General features: G+C 40.4%; 2 protein-coding genes across 5 annotated transcripts in view; one reads left to right on the top strand and one right to left on the bottom strand.

Moving 5' to 3' along the window:
- Positions 1 to 6,700: 6,700 nt before the first annotated feature.
- Positions 6,701 to 11,361, bottom strand: FGF20 (fibroblast growth factor 20). The gene is given in 4 exon segments (XM_054632871.2): positions 6,701 to 7,802; positions 8,330 to 8,433; positions 10,643 to 11,116; positions 11,119 to 11,361. Coding segments are annotated over 4 exon segments (876 nt in total). The 5' UTR covers positions 11,171 to 11,361; the 3' UTR covers positions 6,701 to 7,556.
- A 5,037-nt stretch (positions 11,362 to 16,398) lies between these two features.
- The window catches only part of MICU3 (mitochondrial calcium uptake 3), a 52,388-nt gene continuing 44,023 nt past the window's right edge, over positions 16,399 to 24,763 (top strand). Inside the window, exon 1 of one of the 4 annotated variants that reach the window (XM_054632857.2) lies at positions 16,399 to 16,783. In XM_054632857.2, the coding sequence (XP_054488832.2) occupies positions 16,490 to 16,783 (294 nt within the window). In that variant the 5' untranslated portion in view covers positions 16,399 to 16,489. The remainder of the gene's footprint in view (positions 16,784 to 24,763) is intronic. The other 3 variants (XM_054632856.2, XM_077177493.1, XM_077177492.1) reach the window with 3 other exon arrangements.

Here is a 24,763-nt window from a genome sequence, read left to right as displayed (position 1 = left end):
TATTTTTGCTCACTTGAGGCAGTCTGGAAAAGCATTGCTGAGCTGCAAGAGATCTTTCTCAGAGATAGGAAATGCATCCTAAAGGGTGACTTAAAGAAGGTGAGAGCAAATAGAATACATTAAGGCAATCAATGCTAATAACCTAGAATTAAACAACTTGAGCTTTTCAAGGTGTATATGCCATGAAGAAAAACTACATTAATGTCTACATATTCTTTATTGTAGTTGTTTGCCCAGCACCATCACAGAATGGAGAACACTTTACATAGTTAAGATTAGCAGACGCATTTCTAGATAAAAGAATTTACCTCCTCATTACATCAACTGGAGAAGTTAACTGAGGTTATAAGCCATAAACCACAACCACTATGCAAATGTGAGTATCTTGAGCACAATTTTTCATAATAAATCAAATGTAATGTGGTGCTTGCAATGGTACTTGACTACAGCCATGAGAAATGTCTACCAGATGAGAATTTCATAGCATTTGAGACAACTTCATACTGCACCTTACAGTGTCCAGCATTCACAAGCACAACATTCACCTTAGGAGGCTTTATGATTTTGGAAAAGATACCCATGGCACCATGACCTAAAAGAAAAATTGTGAGTGACTAGGTACTGTGCCACACGGAGCTTAGTGTTTGCAGTTTCTATTTTATTCATAAATATAATAGCATAGAATTAAGAGCATTTTCTGATCATTTGGTGACTGTCAAGTACTGGATTCTGGATCACTGAGAAAAGTTTAGACAAAGCAAATTTCTCACAGCAAAAATCTACTGTTTGTTTGTACAAAGAGGTATATCATTCTAGCAAGAGTGGGGATTCCTTTGGATTAACCATAGAGAGATCAATAAGAAAAATTAGAATAAAATAAGAAAAAACCCAGATATCCAGATCACTACACTAAATCACAGTGGGTAAGAACTATGGTTGTGAAAGTTTGACTGGAGGGCCAGAAAGACAGCATAGCTTTGTACAACCATGACAAGGAGTTTCCTGAGCAGGAAAAACTACCAGCTGACATTTTAAAAATCAAAATCTGCTCTAAATAAAAGCTGGAATACATTATATTACAATCATGCACTCATCTTTGTGTTGAAAATTACCAAAGGTATAGATAATTTTAACAGGCCTATTCTGGAACAGGTTAAAATTCTTGACAAATTATACAGTTATATGTCTTAGAAGTCTTCAGCATTTGTTTAGTTAGACATTTTGTCACCTGATAGGTGTGAAATTAAAATATAAAGACTTAAATAGGTAGGCCCAAGTTTGAATAGCTAAAGGAAAAGGCAGTACAAAGAGGAGAAGGCAGCTATGAGTTTTCATGCTGTCATTGGCTTATGTTAGTTTTCAGAAAGAGTAGATGGCCAAAGTAGCACTAAATCTCAGAGATGAAGACACAGTCTTTGTCCAGCTAAAAAGAAAAAGAGGTTTTTTTTGGAGTTCAAACCTTGACAACCCACCTGATCAGAGAAGTAAGATAATAATTGTGAAGATCATCTCATCATCTCAGAATTTGCAAAAAAGTCTTGAGAATATTCTCCTTCCATCATTTCACCTTCATCATATTTATACCAAGCTTCCATCCATATCTCTACTAAAAAAGGAAATTATATTTTCTGGCTTCAGCAAACTAGAAAACATAAACCAGCATAACCAGAACATTGATGACTCGTAGCTAATACTACTTAATTTTTTGTTCCAGAAGCTTCAGCACAATAGGTGTCAACTGCTAAAAACTCCTCAGTGTAAGCATAGTTGCCTATCACCACCTTCTGATACCTCAGCCACCTACAGATGAAATCACCCTAAGGCAAACCTACTTGTCTTGAGACCCACGTTCATGTCTATTGCACTTTATACTCACTGGAATTGGAGGTGGATGGATGATCTTACAGGAACAATAAACAAACATTTCACCAGCCACTGAGACTGTCATTGTCAGGAACAAGAGAAACACTTGAAACTAATTTGAAAAGTTCATAAATATATGCTAGAGATATATTATATATCTATATAGACTATAGATATATCTATATATCTATATAGACTATAGATATAGATATTTAAAAGTTTGCATTTGGGAGTCCAAAGTGACTAATGTGGTTTACATGGGCTCTATTTGTAAATCAGATACCACTCCTGACTCGAAGATACCCACGAAAGTAACACATGGTTTGTGATATTTTAAGTGAAATAAAACAATTCAATTTTGCTGTAATTAGACAAAATACATCAACCAGGACATTACCACAGGAAGACTTTTACTAAGCTCACTGTCAAAAGACTGCCTTTCTAACACTTTTACTCCTTTCCCCATAAACTGCCTGTACAAGAGACTTGCTATAATAAGAGAACAACAGCAACAGCATTTTTGGATATGTTCAAAATACAGAGAGCTACTGTCACTAGTGTTTTAATTCAGAATTTTCTCTTTTTCCTGCACTTTCAGAATGATTCTAGTGACTGATCATGTTGCAGATTAAACAGCTATTTTGGCAAGCTGCCAACCAATTTCTGTTTGAAACTTAATCTCTCTCCAACCAGCAATAGAAGTAACTGTTTGACCTCTTCCCTGTTTGGATAATTTTTTTCTTCCTATTTGTGCACAACTTATTGATAAAGATGTCATCATTAAGTATGCCCCACCTGAGCAACTTTTACAACTTTCTGGTTTTCTGCCCTTGAATCTCTGAATGTTAAGAAATCACAATGGATTGTCAAAACTTATGTAAGACTCTGTATCAAAAACTGAGTTAAACCTAATGCCATAAACCAAGCTTCCCAGATTACCATTTAATGGCATATAACAACTTCAGAATGTTCTCTTTCCCTCTCTAGCAATATATTTATTGCCATGTACTGTGACAAGCACTGACACTAGGTACAGTAACAGTGACAATTCCACCACAGCTGCTGAACACACAACTGCAAAGGACATTGTTTTAAGGGAAATGTCTGATAAAGTGTACATTTATGCAATCATCCAGAAACTGAAGAATTCTACCACCATATTTTTCAACATTATGGAATGTTTGTTTCTCTTTTCTTCCTCATAAAAGAAAATAGCCTAGAGGAGAATTGATAGAGGAGAACCCCTAGAATGCATGTCTGTCTTACTCTCCTTCCAGTGAAATACTCTCTCCCAAGGTGGTAGTGTCTTACCTCATGCAGCTGTTGTTATTTTCATGTATTGTTTGAGTCTTCAAATGGATCTACTATTAAAAAAAAGCTACCACATAATTGCAGAGATTAGAATGGTAGTGAAGTCAATAGTTTTTCTCACATTTAAGGTGAAAGGAGAAAACGCAGTAAAAATCTTCAAAAGTTCTCCTTACCAATAGCATCTCCATGCAGTATGGAGCAATAGGAGCAAAACTTAAGTATCCTACCACCATGTTTTCAGTATCTGACACAGGCTTGGTCAAGTACATTAAGGCAATAGTAAAGATGCATTTATGGTGTATAAAATTGCCTTACCTCTGTTTAGTTCTTTGCTGCATAGAAAAAGTAGTATGGTAAACCTAATTTGCAATGGTGTAACTAGAGCTGTAGCACAGTGGCACTAATAAGATTACATAAGCAGCAGAAAATAACTAAATTACACCCACTGCTCTTGTAGCTGCTGGGAAAGGCCTATGTTTAGGTAAACTTCACAAGGTACTGAAGCTAGATTAGATGTCTATGAAAAAAAGAGTAAACAAAGCACATCAAGAAATGAAGGTAGCTGGAAATGAAAGCTATGATGAAAGTGTACTTGTTAAATGACTCTCACATGTCAGAAAGTAAATTCTGCCCAACCCTGAAGTGCTCCCAGAGTGCATGGCCATACCAGGGATTTCAATTTTCAGATAGTGAAGCTGGCTGTCACATCTGAGTATGAAAGATAACATCAATAAGCTTATGATAGCAACCTGAAGATATGGACAGGATCAAACTGCTCCATGCAAACACAAATGGCTCACACCAATGAAAGGACTGTGTACCTTATAGACTAGCTGCTCCCTTTTTCTGATTATATCAGCTTGTCTATTTAAAAAATACCCATTTCCAGAGGAATTTGCATTCTCCTATATCTGGTAACTATTATGGCTGTAAAATTTCCACAGAAGACTGTTAGGAATTCTATTTTCTGCATTCTGATTAAGAGCACAAAGATTAATAGAAGTCAAACTTTCACTTCAAGTATGTTCAGAAGGTTCCTCCTGGGTTTCAGAAAATATTTTGTATGACCAGTGTGTTATTTCTGACACAACTTGGGAAACAGAGTAGCAAAACCCAAAATATATGGAGAAATACAGAACTGGCATGGAGCACTCCATTTCAAGCCAGCTCTGAGATCAAAGGGCCAAATTTTACACTTTTAGGAGAATCCATGGGAAGCAGAAAGTGGAGCTGCAACTGCTGCACAAACTGAATAAACTGTCTTGAATGATTCTTCTTCCCTGGGAAAAAAAAATAAATGAGGAAAGGCAAAAATAGAGCAGTCAATTACACAGGAATTTATTTCAAGACGTGGCATTTTCTCTGCCTTCAGAGGTTTCCTCTGAACCTTGAACATTGTCACCTCCTTCAGATTACTCCCTTCATATTATCAGAGCAGCCCACATCTTTCAGATTTATATAGTTATTAAAATATGATGAGAGTTAAACTAGATCATTTATTCTACTGGTTAAACAGAACAAACTACTCCCTCTGTGCTGTTGGGCTTTTTGGAGTGGGAGTGAAAATCACACACAAAAAAACCCCCAACCTCTGACAATTAAAGCTATTCCTTTAATAATATATAAAAATTGCCCTTTTGAGGTGTAACTTTTGTATCCACCATTCTCAAACTAGAAAAACATGAACTGCATCTGAAGATCATGATGGACAGGATGTAACTGCGAGCAAATAAATGCTGCAAGCAAAATGAAATAAGGAACCTGATGTATTTCTTCAATGGCAATACATCAGAACTAAAAGAGAGGCTGTGACAGCATTTCAGTGCTCTGGAGGTTTTGTACAGTCATTCATCACCACTGTACCTGCTCCATTATATTTTGTTCAAGGTTTATTTGCATATATCTAAAATGGAAATGAGGCAAGAACATATCACTCTTCTTCTTCTTCTTCACTTAGATACTGGATATGTGTTTGGATCCAGAAGTTTCAGATAATTATTTACTATTTGGAGGTATCCTCAGTTACTGTTACAGGCTGTATCATATCTGTGAAAAAAAGATGCACAATGATAATAACAAGGTTGATTACAGCCCTTGACATCTCCAATGTACTTTTGAAGACAACAGTAAACTGGTAATCCAAAGAGGGAGAATTCTTCCTGCTATGGTTTAAACACTGAGTGAATTTGTAAGAAATGCCTGGGAATTATATCCTAAGCAGGATATAATAAGCAACAGCAGCTACTTCTTTTTGGCACAATTTATATGGAATAAACTACTTTTTAAGACGCAGAGGAAGAATTTTTTTCTATTTAAAGCATACACTTTTGTCTTCAGCATTATCTATTACTAATGGGACTCAATGTCCCCCATAAAATCATTATTTTATGGTAAACTGGAGTATGTTACAATGTTATTTTACTAAGATGTCTTCAGTATACTATAGATCTTCCACCTCCCATTTTTCAGAAAATTTAAATGAAAGCTTTTATTTCAGTAAATTACACATTGCTAGGCACAAAGTGCTGAAACATGCTTTTGTGTATCTGCATTTCATTTCTATCTGGCAGAAAGTAAAATGATTTTGTCAACAATCCATCAGTAACCTATGCTCATCCACCTCTCACTATATAGTAGAAGCAGCTCTGGCACAGCAAAGGTTCTAGCAAGTGTGCTACATACTGAAAAATGCTTTCCATTGATACTTTGATTGTATATAAATTATGCATGTGCAGTATTTGAACCATATACAATTGCATAAAACTGAATGCAAATGAGTTACCTTGAACAGGAGCTCACTGGGAACAGTGGCAGATGAAACATGAGACCACCTCTGGTGCCCTCTCCTGAACTGCCTTCCCTGCAGTTTTCCTGAGCCAGCCTCGTCCATGCAGGTGGCAATCATGTGACAGGTTCAGCAGGTTTAGGTCTAAATCATAAATCTGTCATTACCCTTTGTATTCCTGCAGAGCAGACTTCCCCATCAGTTAATATTCAGATGAGTTTGTGCTTCATATCTGACAGTTCTGAATTAAATTAGTATGATCTGCCTGTTTTATAGCTGTAAGTAACACAGACACAGCTCATCTTTGTTCTGACAGCTTTCACAGAACATCTTATGCTGAAAATATTATCTAGATGAGGAATTAGGGTAAGGAAGTTGCCTTCTTAGCTTCTCTGTACTCAGCAGATAAGCAGCTCTCACTCAGAAGCTTTTCATACAGCAGTATCTGAAACTTTGCCCTCTGAACTTGTTTACCCTTAACTATATTGATAGAAACAATAAATCATGAGAATACTACATGAAGATTTTACAGAGAATAGCTAATTGTGTGTGTGTAAAGATAGTAGGAATCCTTTGGCCAAAAACCATCAAGCATGTTGTGATTTGAACCAAGATTTCAAGAGTTAATGTTAGTTTTTCTTTCAAGGTAACTTCAATACACACTTCACAATTGTTGCAGGTGTGAAATGTTGTACATAGTGTGCTAAGATATTCGCAGTTTAAAAATAACAGGAAACCAGAGAAAGTGAAGTAACTTTTAATGCCATTTTTAAATGTGCATTTGAATTTAATACAATCTGTAAGGCACTCTCATAAGCAAAAAAAAAAAATAAACATTCTTTTCCAAATAAGGACAGTTACAAGGCAATGGTATGCACATAAAATATAAAATTATCTGTAACTGATAAACAATGAAACACGAATGTTCAGGTTTTGGATGCATTGCAATGTAATGTCATTTCTGTATCAGGACACTATGCAGAGTAAAAATTGGCACTGTAAATGACTTCTCATTGGGGTTAGGAACTTGTATTCTCTTCATATCCCAGTAAAAAATAAACTCTTCAATAAATAAATATATAAAATAAATATTTGCTATCTGGAGATGTATAAATAGGTCCATCCTGAAGAAAAGTTCCAGTTTTGACTGCTATGTATTGAGATCTAACATCCATCACTAAAGTGGAGCCTGTAAAACTTCACACACAGTTCCCAGGATTTATCACTATTTTATAGTCCATTTCTTTCTACTTCTTCCAGCATTGTCTCATCATATGATGTAGATGTTTCCTTGCTAATTTACAGACAACAGGTAATCCAGACAGAATTGCCAGGAGTTGGTTATGTTTTAGGAAGTCCCTCTTCCCCCTGGTGACTGGCTACCAAAGCATTCAGGAAGTCTTGAGGAGTCTGGTCCACACTCATCTTCGAGGCTTTGTCTCCCAGATCCAGTGGTTGGAGAACAGAGGCCTGCCTTTCACCAAGTGGGTTCTTCACATCCAGTATCCTCGACCGCTGCAGGTTCCTCATGCTGGCATTGCCAGGAAAGCACGGGCAACAGCTCCAGTTGGTGTATTTGCCAAAGCTGCCTCTTTGCTCAGCTGTATCCTAACACATCTTTGTACAGTTCTGGAACTCTTTCAGGATCCACAGGCCGGGGCAAGAAATGGGTGAATTTCTGATGTCTTTTGGATCTTGCCCCATCTCTGGGAGTACCATCTTTATTAAGTGCTACAAAGTACCTCCGCCCTGAATCCCCATGTTTGTAGACATTGGATGAGTAAGTGTTGTACCAGTTTTCCTCAAATTGTTCCCTGAAGATGCACTCAGAAGTTAGTTTCTCCTACAGAAAGAAAGAGAAAAGAAATAATTTAAGCTGCCACTAGATATTTGAAGACATGAAAAAAGATTTTATAAAAATAAACAAAATGCTTTAGGCTTTGTGTAGCCCTACTGTTCATTTAAATGTCAACAAACCAAACCCAAGAAGAGTATGTAGACCTGACAATGAGTTTGGAAACTTGGACCTGTACACCTACAATTTTAGATTTAAAAAATGAATTAGTTAACATTTACTGTAAGAAAATATTACTTATTTATGATTTACTTTAAAATCATCTTGGAATGAATTGTATTATGCAGAGTTCTATCTTGGGCTAGCTGCTGTTCTACAAATGAGATTTGGTAGAGGGACTCAAATGCAAGGTAACAGAGCAGGGAGTATTTACATATTCCTTTGTGGTGTGCATCACTTCTCACATTTTAAACTGGAATGACCACAACCAAAGGAAGTGAAGAAACAGAATATTTTATGTATGAATATAATATAAAAATATAAGATGTATGAGCTGATATGAAAGTGGTACTTACAGAGCCATAGAGTTCTCCCTTCTCATTCATTCCAAGGTAAAGGCCACTGTCCACGCCTCTAATACTGACCAGTCCCACTGCCACACTGATGAATTCAAGGATACCTGGAAAAAAAAATTGCTTTACTTAATTTTGTAACCATAAAATACACAGCATCCAAAAACTCAGTTGAAAACAAGTAGAAAATGCACATATGATAGTAAACGTGGCCTAGTTTCTCTGAAATTTCAAATACTATGTGAAAATATACACAATGATCTCAGGAAAGCAGTCTGAGAAGCCTCATCTAGGAACATGAATCCTCCACCATTTAAGAAGCTTTTTCAAAACGTTGAATATGAAAGGATTTTATTCAGCACTGAGACTTAAGCCATTACTACCATGCTGTTGGAGTCTTTAATGATTGTACACTATTTGCTAAACTGCCTACTCAAATATTGGAAGATTGGTTTGAATTACCTGAAAATATACTTTACTACTTCTACAGAGTTATCTTAAAAAAACACATCCATTATTAGGTCATTTGAATGGAAATCAAAGTACAGATCGGAATTTTCTATAACAGAATCTACCCACAGAAAAAGAAAAGTATTTGCCAGACATCTTATCTAGCATATGGGCCCACACCTCTTGACACAACTTGCTGTCTTTAGTGCAGGCTTTTAAAGTACATAAAATATGCTGCTTTTTTTGCTACTGTTTGGATTATAACAAATATAATTGTTATTTATATTACATTTGCCCAAAAATGTAATATATATTAATAAAGTATTTGAGACATGAGGTACTATTTGAAGACTGAATTTGGCAAAGGTAAGCCAACATACTTAACCAATTGATATGCACAGATTACAGCACATCCAAAACATGAAAGAAAAGGAATGTGTGAACTGGCTTTTTGGAAGTTGTTAACAACATAAACAAAGCCTCAAAAAGAAGTGCCAGAATCATATCTCAGATACTGCTGTTCAGCAGCAAAACCACAAAATGTTTAAAAAAATCCCTGAATCTAAGGTAAGTAGTTTTAAATAGTGCAGCTGATTATGACTTTTTGTCTGTTTACTATTTATGATTCAGGACAATTTTCAGTCTCAGACAGATGGACTATCCGGACTAACCAATAATTTAAAATGTTTTCAATTTTAATTGAGCTTCGGCAGGTTTCTTAGTTGTATTAAAAACAGCAAAGAAAATAAATCCTTTACAAAGAGTAAGCATTAAAAACTGTATCACACATAAATCGTCCTCGTTTTCCAGTTCATAAAGCACAGAGTCCCATAAAAGGTTTGGAGGCATTTTGTCTTTCTGATATCATTTTCAAAGCCACTCTTTTCCGAAAGCATAATAAGCAGGTGATACAACCCACAAAGAAACCACATCAGACAAACCTGCCAAGAGTAGTGGTAGAATAAAGGTAGTACAATTCTAAAAAGCCCAGTAAATGCTAGGTCTATAGCTAACTTGATTTTCCCTTTAAAGCAAACATTTTTTCATGTTTACATGCTGTAGGAAATCTTCCTTCTGAGAAGAACTGTCTGTTTCACTACCGCTCTTCTACTTCTTAAAACATCCATGTGTTATAAAAGCAATTAAGAGCCATTCCAGCAGACTGTTTTGACTATGGGGAGGATGATAGGAAGCTCTTTAATCACCTTTTTATGACTGCTAAACCAATACACACCAAAACTCACACGTAGTTGACAACAGCAGGTTTGTTCAGATGTCCAGCCTCTACAACTACTATTTAATATTTACTCTCATATCACAGGTTGCCTTCACCTCCTTTGGGTTTATTGACAGAGAAAGCTGGCTGGGAAGGATTTTAAGCACTTAATCAAAGAGGCATTTTAGGCTCTTCTGCTTCAGCTTTATGTCCTTCTGTGAAGCAAAGCAGTCTAATGCAGCCTCAGATTAGCATGCCCAAGTCTGTGACCTATACCGTCTTACAGAGGCCCAAGAAGCTCCGATACCAATAGCGAGTGCAAAAAGGATCAGTCTGACTCCCGACCATTCCCATAAACCTACGGCGTATGCCTGTGCTCACAGACCCCCAGCACAGGCTGAGCAGCGCCTCTCTCCTGACTCTCCTGGGATGCACAGCCCTCCCTCACTACCCTGCTCTGGTGCAGACCCCACGGCCAAACGCCGGAGGGTGAAGCCTTTCTGTTCCGAGGACTCATCCACCTGCCTCGGCATCACCAGCATCTCATCTCCCTCCCAAGAGCAGGGCTGCTGCCGCCCAGGCACACACAGAGGCGCTCACACACACCCACACCCCGCACACGCACACGGGGCCGCGCCGCAGCCGCCTACCGAAGAGGCTGTGGTCCTGGCGGGTGCCCCGCACGCTGCCGTCGGGCAGGATCTGCAGGTGGAAGCCGGTGCGGCAGTAGAGCTGCCGCCGCCGCAGGATGCCCTGCAAGTGTGCCAGCTCCGCCGCCGCTGCCGCGGCCGGGGCGCGGCGCTCCCCCCGCTCGGCCGGGGCGCGGCGGTCCCCGAGCAGCGCCGGGCGCTCCCCGGCGGGCGGCAGCAAGAAGTGGGCACCCACCGGCTGCCCCAGGCCGTCCAGGCCGCCCAGGAAGCCGCCCACCTCGGCCAGCGGAGCCATGCGGGCGCGGGGCGAGCGGGCTAGGGCGCGGCGGCGGCGGCGGAGAGCGGCTGCCGGCCTCTCCCGGCGGGCATGTGGGGGTGCGCGGCGGAGCCCCAAGCATGGGGAGCCGGCAGGGCCGAGCGGAGCGGACCGGGGCCGAGCCGTGCTGATCCGAGGCGGTGCAAGCCGGGCGGCGGGTGCTGCTCATCAGCCTGGCGCGTGTGTATATATATACGGCGGTCCCCTGACATATGTTAATGAAGCCGCTGCGGGGAGGCCGCGTTTGAAATTGTAAACCGGCTCCCCCTCCGCTCGCACCTTCCTCTGATCTGCGGTGCGGCGGGGAGGGGGCTCCGGGCGCGCCCCCCGCGCGCTGCCGGGCGCGCTCACGCGCGGCGGGGGCGGGGGCGCGGGCGCGGCCACTGCGCGGAGCGGAGCGAGCAGCGGGGGCCGGGCGGGAGCTGCCGGAGCATTACGTGGACAGGTGCAAGGAGAGGCAGGAGGGAAGAAGGAGAAAGGGCGTTACCTGAGGGTTAGACCTGCCCAGACACACATGAAAGAAAAAACCCGAAGATCTGACAGCTTTACTCCCTGTTTCTAAAACGCTAATAAAATGTACATGCATTACGCTTCCCTTTTATCGCTTCAACTACAAGGAGGGGAATTTCTAAAGAAATTGGCATAGTCAGGGAGGTGCTTTCCCCTCTGCAAATTCTCCCTCGCATTTATCATTAATGTGACACTAAACTGATCTATCGTATTGACAGGAGGTGTTAAAAACATAAAGGGGCAGCCCCATAGTTTGGGATAAATATTTTCAAATCTTTTGCAGAGAAGAAGAAATATTGTGGCTCATCTAATCCATCTTCTTTGGGGTTTTTTATTGGGCCGGTAGCCAAGGTCTGTGAGCATCATAAATTAGCAATATTATGTATGAAAGATCCCTGTTGTAGTTCTACAGTATTTTGAATCGGTTTGGGACTTTGTTGTCCTGTTCCAGAGGAGCATATGCACTTTTTTCATCCCCAGAGTAGAATGGTTCACACAGGAAAATATATTTTGGTGGAAAACATATTTACCAATGCTAAAACAACACTGCATTAAATCTACGAGTTTGACTTTTGCAATCTTTCCTGCCTTTTCTGTAAAGTCTAATGAATTTTAGGGCTTAAATGACATGACCTATCTCAGCATCTAAGATATGCAGTTCTTTGCCAATGTTAAAACATGGTTTTAGAGTATAAAATGTAAAGATCTTTCATAGGTAATTCTTTCAAAAGTTCAAGAGAATCACTTGGTGGTTTAAGGTTTCATTTAAACAAAAAAGTTGCAGAGAATCATGAGAGATTAGTTCTCCCGTCTTGCTTCATGGTCTTTTCAGTCACAGTCTAAATCTGAGAGATCAAATGGATTTGACTGCTTACCTTTATTTGCTATGGAGAGTACAGGGCTAATTAATTGGCAGGTGCTTTAAAGCAGGTAATGTGACACCTTTTCATCATTGCAGTCCTAAGTACTGCCCCTGTGTGCACCTGAATTGTAAAAAGGCTGCTTTAAAGCAAGTGATTTACTGTGGAGGGATTTAAAACTGAAAAAATTAATGCTAAATACAATGATCAGATAAATCACCTCAGAGGAGAGCACAGGCAGACCTGTTCTGAAGGCAGTTACAGATAGATGTTATATTATTTTACCTTTCAGATAACAGGAGCCTGTCATGTGGTGGGACCCAAAAATCCACCATAATCGAGATTTCAAAGCACATCTGTGTAAACATTATCACATCAGTGTAAAACATCAACCAATGAGCTTTCTCTTTGAAGCAAATCTACTTAATTGTAGTGCTAAATCAAAGAAATAGATCAAAGTTGAATAATCTATATGGCACCTATTTCTCAAATAGCCTGTTCACTGATTACTCAAATATACCAAAAACGTTTGAAACAAACATCAAGCATTTTTATTGACATGACTGACAGGTCAGGATCAAACTGCTCATCACAGCTGTTGAGTTGCAGGACATGCAGCAGGATGGTACAGTTAAATGGAGGAGGTATCTTGTTCTAAGCCCAAAGATGCTCTCATACAGATACTGTTCCTGGGTCCAAGCAGTACCCTTGACTCCTACAAACAGTAGAGGGGTCTACGGTTCAGATAACATTCACTGTCTCCAGTAGTTAAGGGTTGAAGGGTTGGGGTTATTTTGAGCAAAAAAAAGTCTTCAGCAATCACACACTGAAAGACCCTTATGGCTAAATCTTTCCTGTTATATAATGGAAACATTTAAAGTAGAGCGGAATACATAACACTGATCTTTTCTGAGTGGAGTCTTTAATGTCTGGGAACTAAACCGGTTATGCTGTTTTATAAAGTACCAGAAAAGAAACAAAAAGATAAGATTTTGTGTGTGCGTGTGTTTGCACTAGCCATGTGACAGGAAAAGATAACGCTAAAGATTTTTTTTTGCACCTTCTGAAACTATACCATGGGAAGTTAAATAATTTTGAAGAGTTTTTTTACAAGAGTACATAATTCAACTTAAAGTATACAGTATAATCTAATCGACTCTACGAATACTTCCTAGAGACGGCACTCTCGGTGTCATTGAACAAATATATATGTGGTCAAGTTTTTATTTCCATAGCAAGTAGTTAGGACTTCTAGAGACAATACAATTACTGTATATTGCCTAAGAATAGCATGTTGTCATAAGCAAAACCTAGTGGCTACCAAAGGAGTGGAGAATGTAATGACTGAAATTTTTCATAGATAGTCTGCACATATATGGAGAGACAGATCGATCTGCATATCTAAAAAACTCCTGTAAGCTATTAAACTTTAGGTCGTACAATTTATTGCACCTTTGTTAATTGTAGAACTCCTTCACAACAGTTCTGTGCCAGCCATAAATTTTTACTGATATAATAAAATATTGGGAAGGGAGGGTTCATGAATACATAAGAAAGCAAAGATTTGGTGGAACAAAAACCACAGAGTAGCACCAAGGGGATATGTCCAGCTGGAGATACCTATGTATCATGGCCAGTCTCAGATTCTTCCCAGATTTGGACACAAAAATATGGTCCTCTGCTTTCAGGAAGGTGAGCAGAACATGCACAAGTTACAATGAGTGCCTTTCTAAGCCCTGTAAGTCTGAGTGAAAAAGGTGTATTTTTGTGCAGAATTCATTGTGAGGAATAGAACCTTTCCAAGGCTCCATGTACAAATTAGGGCATAAGCTGATGACCTTTAAAATGCAATACATGCAGATTTTAAAAACATTGAAAGCTTTCTCTTCTGAACAGATACAGTAGAAGGTATGTATACATACATGTATATTTATATTTAACTATTTAAGAAACGCAGATGAGGAAAAAGCAACAAGGATTTTTTTTTCCGGTGGGAAGGAAGTTCTTACACCTTCATGCTTTGTTTTATTTCTTTAATTGAAGACAAAAATTCATAGAGCTTTTTAAGATTCATGATCTCACCGTCCATGCTTTTGTGGACACACATGAATAACCCCTATATATGCAGAATGGAACAGAGAAACTATTGCAATGAGCACATATTTACATGGCTACATCCAGTGAGAATACACTGTTTCCATATATCAACATTCAAATACCTCATTTGACAGCTTTTTTATTAATCCTGTAAGTGAATCATTGGATTAAAACAACATTAATTTATTTAAATGACATGCTTTCTGAATCTCTGCATACAAGATGTTCAGACAGTGTATGTTTTTAGACTTGCTGCACAAATAAATTTTCCTCTTGTTCCTAAGCAAACACTTCACCAGGGGAGTTCTGCCTAAAATTACCTGGGTGTAAGTAGTTGCAGATGTGAATTGAATTTTTGAAGTGAAAGAAATTTTAGCCTAAAGGTGTTATTGAAAAGTCAGTAAAATGTGGCTAATTTCAGGGAAATAGTGTGAACAGGGAGATAACTCATGGTTCATGACTACAGTTTAGGTGACTGATGAGCTCTTGACAGGTTTAGTTTGGGACACCACACTGACCAAAAGTGGTTTCTTTTCCAGTCAAACCAAAAAGGTAGACTATTTGAAAAAGCTAATAGTATTGGTGAATGAGGTCTCCTAATGAGGCAGCTAGAACTGATAAGATCCAAGAGCCACATTCTACAAAAGTTTCCAGACTGGATGTTTAGTCATGTACTTGCAAGAAAAGTACTTGTGTTCCAGTCATGCTAAGCATCAGAAATTATTATTGCCTTGACTCATAAATGCTGGTCTCCATATTGGCCTTTAGTCATTGAGTACAGAGATGTAACTCAGACTTGCAGACAAGGATTTTGCTTGGGAGTCATACATATAAAGTATAAAATAAAGCAGTAGATTATTTAAAAAAAAACAAACTCCAAAAATAGTTTTTGACAGTTCGGAATAATGAGGTCAAGGGAATTACTTGATGAATGAATTGGCTTGCAGTATTCTAAAATTTTGAAAGAAATGCAGTAAATCCATCATTCAGCCCAGATACCCGCCTTTCCAGCCATAGCTGTGAGGTAATTCAACCTTGACCATGTTTACAGTTGCATGATCTGACTGACTGTCAGTTGACAAAGATGCCCACACTTACTCCTTGACACATATCATAACCACTGAATGAAACTGAAAATGCGTGAGCGTGGCTTAAAAGGTATCAAGTTATCATTTGTGTATTTTCCAAAATCTTGTTCATAATAATAGAAAAAATTTAAATTTTGGGGGGGCGGGGGGAGGGGTGGAGAGAAAGGATAAGTGGCTGAAACTTGGGTAAAATGTACTTACGTAAAGAAGAAAAAGATTAAGACTGTACCATTGCAAAAAAGAAAAATGCCATAAGGTGTGCTGTGTCTTGAAATGTTTGTGTGCAGTTTATAAAGTTTCAAGTTAATGTAGATTGTGATGCAGGTTGTACCGTGGAAGAATGCCCTAACATGAAATGCCTGACAAGATTTATTGCCCATCAATACCAAGCACGGACAAAGGACCATGCTCAACTTTCACAACTGGTCTTCAACGAGCTCTTGGTTATGCTAAGGAAGCTACCTGTCGCCAAGAATATTTACCAGAGGAGAGGCTGTTGACATGGCAAGGACACATCGCGGCACGGTGCGGCACGCTGCCCTGGGAGCAAGGCCGTGGAGGAACGCGGCGAGGCTCTGGGCACGATGCGGAGCACACGCGGCCCCGGCGTGCGGGCAGAAGGCAGCGAGGGGCACGCACGGCTCTGCCGCGCTCACGGCAGGTCCCCCGCATCACCCTGCCCGGCACTTGGGCTCACACTGCGCGGATCCAGCTCCGTGCCGGATCCCCGCGTTGGGTCTGCCCGCCTCGCATCTCCGCTAGCTTGGCCGCGCCCCGCCTCTGGCGCAGCCCGTCCCGCCGCCTGCCGCCGCCTCTCCGGGAGCGCGGAGCAGCGCCCGCGGGCGGCCCGGCGGCGGCGCGGAGCGGGGCGGGGACTGCGGGGCCCGCTCGGTTCCCCACCCCCTTCCCCGCTTCTCGCGAGGCTTCTGCCGGCACCGGGGGCTCGGTGCGCCGGGCGCTGGGGCGGAGCGGGGCTATGGCCGCCCTGCGCTCCCTGCTGCGCTGGCGCCGCCGCCTGGGGCCCGCGCCCGGCGCTCCGCCGGCCCGGCGGCTCTGGGGCGGCGGCGGCGGGGCCGGGGCAGCGGGGCCGCGGCGGTGGCGGCGGGAGCTGGGCTGGGCGGCGGCGGGGGCGGCTCTCGCCGGGTTCGCGGGGTACCGGCTGTCCGAGCGGCGGCGGGAGCCCTCCCGGGAGCCTGCAGCCGCCGAGCCGGGCGGGGCCCGGGCGCTGCTCCCCATCCCCGTGGCGGCCGCTGCCAAGGAGACGGTGACGGTAGGTGTGTGCGCGCCCCTTCGCGGGGAGCCGGCTCTGCCGGGGCCGCTCTCCGGGAGGGCGCTCCCCGGGCTGTGGCGCAGAGGTGACCCTGCGTGGAGCCAGCCCCGGGCCGGGAGGCGAGGCAGGGCCCCGGCAGGAGCTGTCAGCCATCGGGAGAGCTGACCGGGCTGTCACCGGAGCGCGGCCGCGGGCACTTGGCTGCGCCTCGCGGCGTGAGCCCTGCGATTCGCCTCCGGTGCTGTCCTAGTCCAGTCTTTCTTTAATAGAAAACGCTGGTTTGCAAATGGAACAGCTCCTGGCAGCGCAAACCCTGAGTTTCGATTTGTGCTTAGGACAGTTACCTTTCTAATACAAAATTTCCTGTAGAGTGAAAGGTTGACACTGAACTTCCTAAGAAGTGACAGCGTTGTGACAAATAACGGTTCAGTTCGACCAAGTCAGCGAAAAGACCGGTTTGAGTAACCAGGGGTAACGAGAAACAGTTGATGTTCACCTGGAAAATGAAGTTTCCTCTGATAAGGATGAACTCCTGCACCGCAGCCGATGTAATATATGGTAATCGTAGGGTTGGGTTTTTTTTAATTTAAAATGTCAAGAGCTGTGATTAGGCAGTTTGTCAGAGTGGCATCTGCTAACACTGGAAGTCAGTGGTGCAAAGGGCCTGCTTTCTCTATACCGAGTTTATTTCATACTGCTTTGAGAACAGGATCTACCTTTTTGCAGTGGAGGTCTTGTGCCTAGGTATGAATGTTGTTCACCCTTTTGCCCTGCATTGTTAGCTCAAAGGCAGATTCTGTTGGTGGCATCCCCTATGACGGGAAGTTGAATCTGATATTTTTGGTTATTCATGGTGCTGTGTCTGGAGTGTGTTACTGTGGCACAGAGTACTGTTTCAGTTTTTCATAGCGTTTTGATTTGACAAAACTTTACATTGTTTTACTTAGCCAGTCTTAATGGTCAGTTTTCTTTAAAAGGAAGTACTGCTGCTGTACCTTTGAAAGTCAGTGAATTTACTGGGATGTATGGTTATGAATTTTCATACACATCACTATAAAAGCATTGAGGTTGAAAATTAAGATCTAAGTTTATATTTTAATTAATGTAAAACTAAAAAATAGTTAGAAAATGTTATATATATATATAACATATATATATATGTTATTTTTATATATAATATAAAAATATTATAAAATATATAATTTTCTTTTAAAAAATAGGCATACATAGGTGTAGGCAGTAACTGTCTTGAAACACCTTGCTCCTGTATGGCAAAGGGCTCTTAATTAGCTTGGTTTTCTATTTGCATAGCAGAAAATTTGAAAGATTAACTTGAAATTATGTCCATTCAGATTGTGTGGACTAAGTCCGGGCTGACATCTGAGAATATTAGTTTTATGTTTCTGGGTTTTATTTTTGAATCATTGGTCGAATTGATTTCCAATTTCATGCCTATGTACTCAGGATTCCTGAAAAAATACCTTTCAATTAAAGCCCTCTAAAAATGAGGATCAAATAGCTGTGAAATTTTTGGTCTGAGGTCGTGGATTCCTGTGCTTTTTTTATTATTGACTCTTGTTCCACAGAATGGCTTGTGGGGAAAGACCATGGTTTGAAAGCAAATCTAGGCAGGGAACTACCATGAGTAGTTTAACCATGAGCTCTATCTGTTATCCATTTATAATTGCCCTCTAGACCTGTGATGAGCACCATCTCTCTCACTGCAGATGCATAAAACATCTCCAGAGATGGAAAAATGGATGCAGATATTGTGTTCAAATTGTGTTGAATGGTCTTCATGGTATTCTGCAATGGTATTGTATTGTTACCTCCTTTGTTAGAAGGCTGAATTAGTGTTGCCTGAGGGGCAGTAACGTTTTAATTCCTGATTTTGAGTGCTGAGCTTTCAACTTGAATAGTGTGTAAGAGTTTAAAAAGTCTGATAACTTTGAAAGTAAAAAATTCTGTTAAGAAAAGTCATAAAGGTGTCAGTCTTACTAGGATTAAGGTTGGAGCTCTTGGATCTACTCTCAAGTGTGTTAAGAGCAATCATTGGAGAATTATAACCTGCAGCTTCTGTATAGATGAGTTTAATGGAGCTGTGATGCATGTTTTGCTAGGATATTTTTACAGTTTTATCAGGTACTGACCCACAAAGAATGGTGAGGCTCAAGTATCTTGGAATCCTCTCCAGTTGCTTTTGGTCCTTATTCCTGATACATCTGGCATTGCTGTTTGGGGTTTTCTAGTTTCTAAAATTTCCCTAGTTCCCAATTTCATTTCCAATCTCAGGCTGTTTTTCTTTCCACCAAAGCAAATCACGCAATAGTTTTTCTTTTTCCTCCCTCCATCCAAGCCACACTCTTCTACTTCATCCTAATATTTTCATTTGCATGTTTCTTTCTTAATCATTCCTCTAGCAGCATGCTCTTCCCAAATGCTATTTACTTAGATGACTGGAAGCAGGAAGTGGTGTCTCTGCTGTCAGTGTCTTGTTGTAGAGATCTACAGCAGCTGGTCGAAGCAATTACACCAAATGTTTCTTGCATCACCCCTGGGGTTCAGAATAACCACTAAAAGAGTCCCCAATACTGATAGTAAAGGGACCAGCCCTTGCAAAACCTGGAATTCTTTCCTTTAAGTCAGCTGTAATATATGGACTTGTATAAACTTTCTCGACTGAGAGTCTTAAAATTTTTGTAAATGTTCTGGGGAGAAAATCTATGTCCTGCCATAGATTTTCTGTTAATTTTTTTTAAAAAATCCATTCTGAAACATTAATTGATGAAGGATAATTTCATTTTTAAAGGTTAACAGAGTTATAAACTGAAGTCAGTATCACAGTGTGAAGTATTCAGGTACCCAGGGTAGTTACAGCTGTCTCACCTCTAGTGTTGTGGTTAACCTTGGCCAGCAGGCACCACATGGTACCACACAGCCACTCCCTCATCTTCTAGCAGTGGGATGGGAAAGAGACTTGCAAGTGTAAAAGTGAGAAAATTTGTGGGTTGACATAGAGACAGTTAACAAGCAGAGTAAAGTCCACACAAGCAAAGGAAAATAAGCCATGCAAATAAAGCCAAACAAGGAATTGATTCACTGCTTCCCATGGGCAGGCAGGTGTTCAGCCATCCCCCGGCAAACAGGGCTCCATTACAGGTAATGGGGACCTGGGAAGACAAATGCACTGAATGTGTGTGTCCATTTCCTCTGTCTTCCCCAAAGCTTTTGTTAGCAAGCACAATTATTGTATGGTGTGAAATCTCCCTTTGGTAAGTTGGGGTCAGCTGTCCCATCTGTGTCCCCTCCCAGCTTCTTGTGCACCTCCAGATGACTCAGTGGTGGGACAATGTCAGAAGCAGGATGAGCCATGACACTGTGCCAGCACTGCTCAGCAGCAGCTGAAACATCTCTGTGTTATCCACACTTTTGGTCACAAACCCAGAACATAGCACCCTACCAACTGCTGTAAAGGAAGTTAACTATCCCAGCCAAAATCAGTACAATGCCTGGTATTGAACCCCCATATGTCTTTTTTACTTCCTCAGAGGAATTTTTGTAAAAGTGTAGTAAGTGAAGTGGCCTTCTTGTTTCATCCAGGCAGCTCCAGTGGACAGCAGAATAGTTTTCTGATACTCCCAAACACTAAAAACCAGGGGTTAATTTAATTTACATATTGACTCTCAAAGAACACCTGTCTTTTCTGCCAGGCCACCTGCTTCCACATAATGTTCATATGGCCTGTGAAAGTATTTTGAGAGTTGTGCTAGTCCCAGTTACTATCCCTACAGCTGACTTTTCAGATTCTGTCACTGAGTTGAAATAGTGCTTGGCAGTAGTGACAGAATATTTAAGTGTATAAAGGTATAAGATATATCTTGATAGTTGGTTGCTTTATCCTACTACTGTCTTCCAAGATTTACAAGTCAGGAAATTTTAAAAGGGGTTTTAGATTCCAGGACTAATAGTGATGATTACACAGATGTTGATGTGAAACCTTTTTAACCAGTTCAAAAATGAGGCACATCATTTGAGACTAACTGGAAAAAAAAAATGTATTTGAGACTTGTATAGAAACAATCTCAAAAGTGTCAAAACGGTCTGCCTATCTGTCTCTGTGTTCTATAAAATTGCTGAAGTATGAAACCTGATGAGCAACAGATTTGTGAGTTTATGTACAGATAAGTAAGAAAATGCTGTTTGCCAAAAGTCAAGTAAGCTCTGAAATGTGTCACCAGCATGGGGTCTGTGGTGTGGCAGACTATTTGATCAGACAAAGATCATGGGATCAGTGCAGAAGTATGCTTGCTTGACCAAGCATAACACTTGAGGTGTTCTGGTGGAAAGTAAGATTTGTTGCAGAAGCAGCATGAAGCTAAGTTCCCTACAGGATTACCTTTCACAGATGCTTTCTGAGAATAACTCTGGACCTGAGGGCTTCATATATGATTACTTGGAGTGAAGTCTTGGACACTATAATAGCTGGCAGTTTTAATTCCAGGGGTTTTGCCACAGAACATTTCAGAACTAAAGTAAAATTCTGCACTCACAGCTCCTAGTTTTGTGTCTGAAGGTTTTGGTGAAGACTGGGAGAGCTCTGCTAGCAGACAGCTCCTTTAAAGTTTAGGAGATGGTTATGCAGAGCAAGAATCTGTTTGAAAGAACTGTTGTTTTGACAGAGTTCCTCACAGGAGTTAATATTTGTCTTCCAGTTCCTTACTTCCAGAAGTTCAGTGTCATTAGCAAAACTTGCTAAAATTGTCTTGGAAATACGAATGATGCATCTTTGTCCTCCTAAGAGCCTTCTATGTAATCATGTTGTCATTATGTGAAGGTAGTGAACTCCAGGCCTCTCTTTAGTTTTTGGGGATATGGTCTGTGAATCACTTCCTTCCGAGATGATTTTGGAATGTAAAGAAGGGCAAGGAGAGATGGACACAGGCTGTGTACTTCACATTTCTTGAAGGCACATTAATTTCCAGGAGAAGAAAGCTATATAGCTTGGGTGTTTCCAAAGGGGTTTTCCCTAGTAACTCAGCAGTACTGTCAAACTCCCACTTTGTGAAAATAATCAAAGGGTCAAGTGTTTTCATAGCAGCACATTTCTAAGTGCATTACATCATGTATTTCCATCTCTGTGAAAAGAAGAACAAAACTATACCTCCAAAAAGTAAGGGAAGCTCCCCTAGGGGGGAGGCTCTCCTGCCTGCTCAAAGAGGATGCTGTTCCAAAAGATGCATAAGCATCACTTTTCCAAAAGCCACTTGCAGCAAATGCTATTTCATGAGTATTGTGCATTTCATGCCATAGGGCAGTTCCCAAATGCATGAAGATGATTTGCTCTTTGGCTGATCCCATCTGAAGTTCCTGATCAGCATAATTTTGAGAAGGATACTGCTTGCCAGCTGTGGTGAGAGCCATGCTGAAGGACAAGGAAGGTTTACCTTTTACTTTATTTCTGTGTTCCTCATGATGTTAAAAATGAATAGTGCATGTTTGGGATGGACAGATCCAGCTACTGGTGTGTTTTGGTGTTGTGTGCAGTGAAACATATGAACATATGGGGCTGGATGTACATGCTGACTAAGGCTTCTTGAAGCACTGCCATAGGTGAAATGGGTCCCTGTGAAACCAATGCAAGAAGGACTGCTATATCAGTTACTCTGTTACCCCAAGGATTTCCTGTGCCAGAGTTATAGCTGAACATGGCCCTTTTTGCAGCATTTTAAACACATTCCAGCTTCCTATGCTTGTAAATACTTTAATATAATAAATTCCTTATCTGAGTGAAGCAGGATCAACTAACAGAATTGTTGGCTGTACTACATCTAAGTAGTCTGCTAGAAATACAACTTCAGTAAGCATCAAAACAATTTTGTCTACTTTGGGATTTTCCCACACTGGGAACCTGACGGTTAACCTTTTGGCCACCCAGCATGAAAACAGAATTGTGCTACTTTTATCTACATGGGAGCATATTAAATAAGCCTGAAGTCAAATATAAACGAAGGAAGTTAGAAACAGCATTGCTTTGAAAACCTTTTTATTTTAATAATTTGCACAGATTCTCATTGATGGAAGACAGATTACTTTGCAAACAAAAAATTCAAAGAAAGCTACTCACTTGAAATAAATTAAACTACTGTAGCAAACATATTTTTGACTGCAAGCAAAATGTATCTTTAGTAGTAAACGTTGGCTTCTTTAGCTAAAATAAACTCTCCTTTATCTCAGTTGGACAAAGCAAGAGAACACTGATTTGACTTGGAATAAAGTTGTGAGATTTTATGTGATCCTCTTGGAGCTTTTTGCCTCACATGCACACACAGAATATATATTTTTAACAATTTGTTCTGTAAAAAATTTTTCATTTTTTGTGGATATTCTCAGAATCTGGTAATTGGAGGATTACTCTGGGTTTCAGCAATGGATTCTTGCAGATTACTTCTGCAGAGCTTGTAGGCATCAAATCTCTAATTGCCAAAAATCATGTATCTGATGTTTAAGCTTACCTCTATGAAAAAACTAGATCTTTTGTCACAGAATAAAACTTACTTATTACTGACCTAACATTACACAAGACTCACACTTGACAACATTTCTTTTGTGTTTTTTAATAAAAAAATAGTAATGAGGTACTGCTTTATCTTCTGCACTTTACTCCCAGTGAATTTGGCCCAAATTACTGCCATTTTTTTATATTTTCAGATCATTCAGTGTCATAACTACTGCAAAGTTTTAGCTATTTCAGTGTCACAATGTGCCCTGTGCTAGGCCTTGCATTGTGTTCTGACAATATGAAGTTATTGCATGGGTTTCACTGGAAGGCCATAGCAGTTAATTCATGTTTTACCAAATTCTGAAAGGAAATGTTCCAGAGGTAAGACAGCTGGTAAATGAACATGGACATGGGACCAGAAATAGATTAGCCCGTGCTTCAAGGAACTTCAGGGAGTACATGGAGACCTTTGGTGAGAACACCAGATTTTCAGGGCATTTGGACTTGTCTCTACTGATAGAGACAGCACATGAAAGATGAACCCAAAATGGGAATGGGTTTTGAGCACTGAATTTGCTTGACAAAAAGTCTAGATTTTCTTTGCTCAAGTTTTTGCTGTGAATAGAAGGAGAAAATTCTGTGAAGTGTCACTCTGAAGATGCTCTGTAAGGAATGCTTTCAAAGTTGATTGACTTAAAAATGTCAGAAACTCATCTAAAGGATTACTGCTTTGTGACACACGTGGTGGTATTATTACAAGTAGAGCTTTAGGTGGCCCTCTTTAAATACAATGCTTGCAGAAAATAGATTTAGTAATTATAGTAAGTCATTGAAACATATTAGTGAGAAAGCATTATCACCATATTTTCGTTTTCATAATAAATTTGAAACTTTTGAGGCCTTTCACAGGTATTTTAGGCTATTTGTAATATGTTTGTAGCACAGATTGGCAACGACAGCACACCCAATTGAAGAATGATACTCTCCCTTCAGAGAAGTATTCTTCCAAATTACTACTTGGTCTTCAATTTAATTTTTACTTACCTTGTTTCAATAAAAAATGTTTCCCTCTGTTTCCTTTGTCCAAGTGTGGTTTGTATATAATTGTTGAATCTTTTAAATCCATTTTAAAAAGGACATTGAAATATCCCTCAAAGGAGAATTAGGGATGTGTATATGCAATTCTGTGTTAGGGATCAGCAGGAATATAGGCTAAGATAATTTTTTCTCTTCATCTGATTTAAACACCCAGAACAGGTGCTGTGTTCTCTCTGCAGTCCTTCTGCAAGAGTATGGCACAGGAGGATGGGCTGAAATGTGGAGTAACAAGTTACAAGAGTTTGAGGAAGGAAGTACAGAAGGATGAAAGCCATAATTTGTTTCTTTACAACTGTTAAAACTTAATTTTTTTTGAGAATAGGGAAAAGATGATATATTGTTCATGAGATCTTACAAGCAGTCTTGCCTCTTTTTGTTTACTT

This window comes from Agelaius phoeniceus, chromosome 4 (genome assembly GCF_051311805.1).
Source record: "Agelaius phoeniceus isolate bAgePho1 chromosome 4, bAgePho1.hap1, whole genome shotgun sequence".
Classification (NCBI taxonomy): domain Eukaryota; kingdom Metazoa; phylum Chordata; class Aves; order Passeriformes; family Icteridae; genus Agelaius; species Agelaius phoeniceus.
The sequence above is the reverse complement of the archived record's forward strand: the minus strand, read 5'-3'. Positions and strand labels throughout refer to the sequence as shown.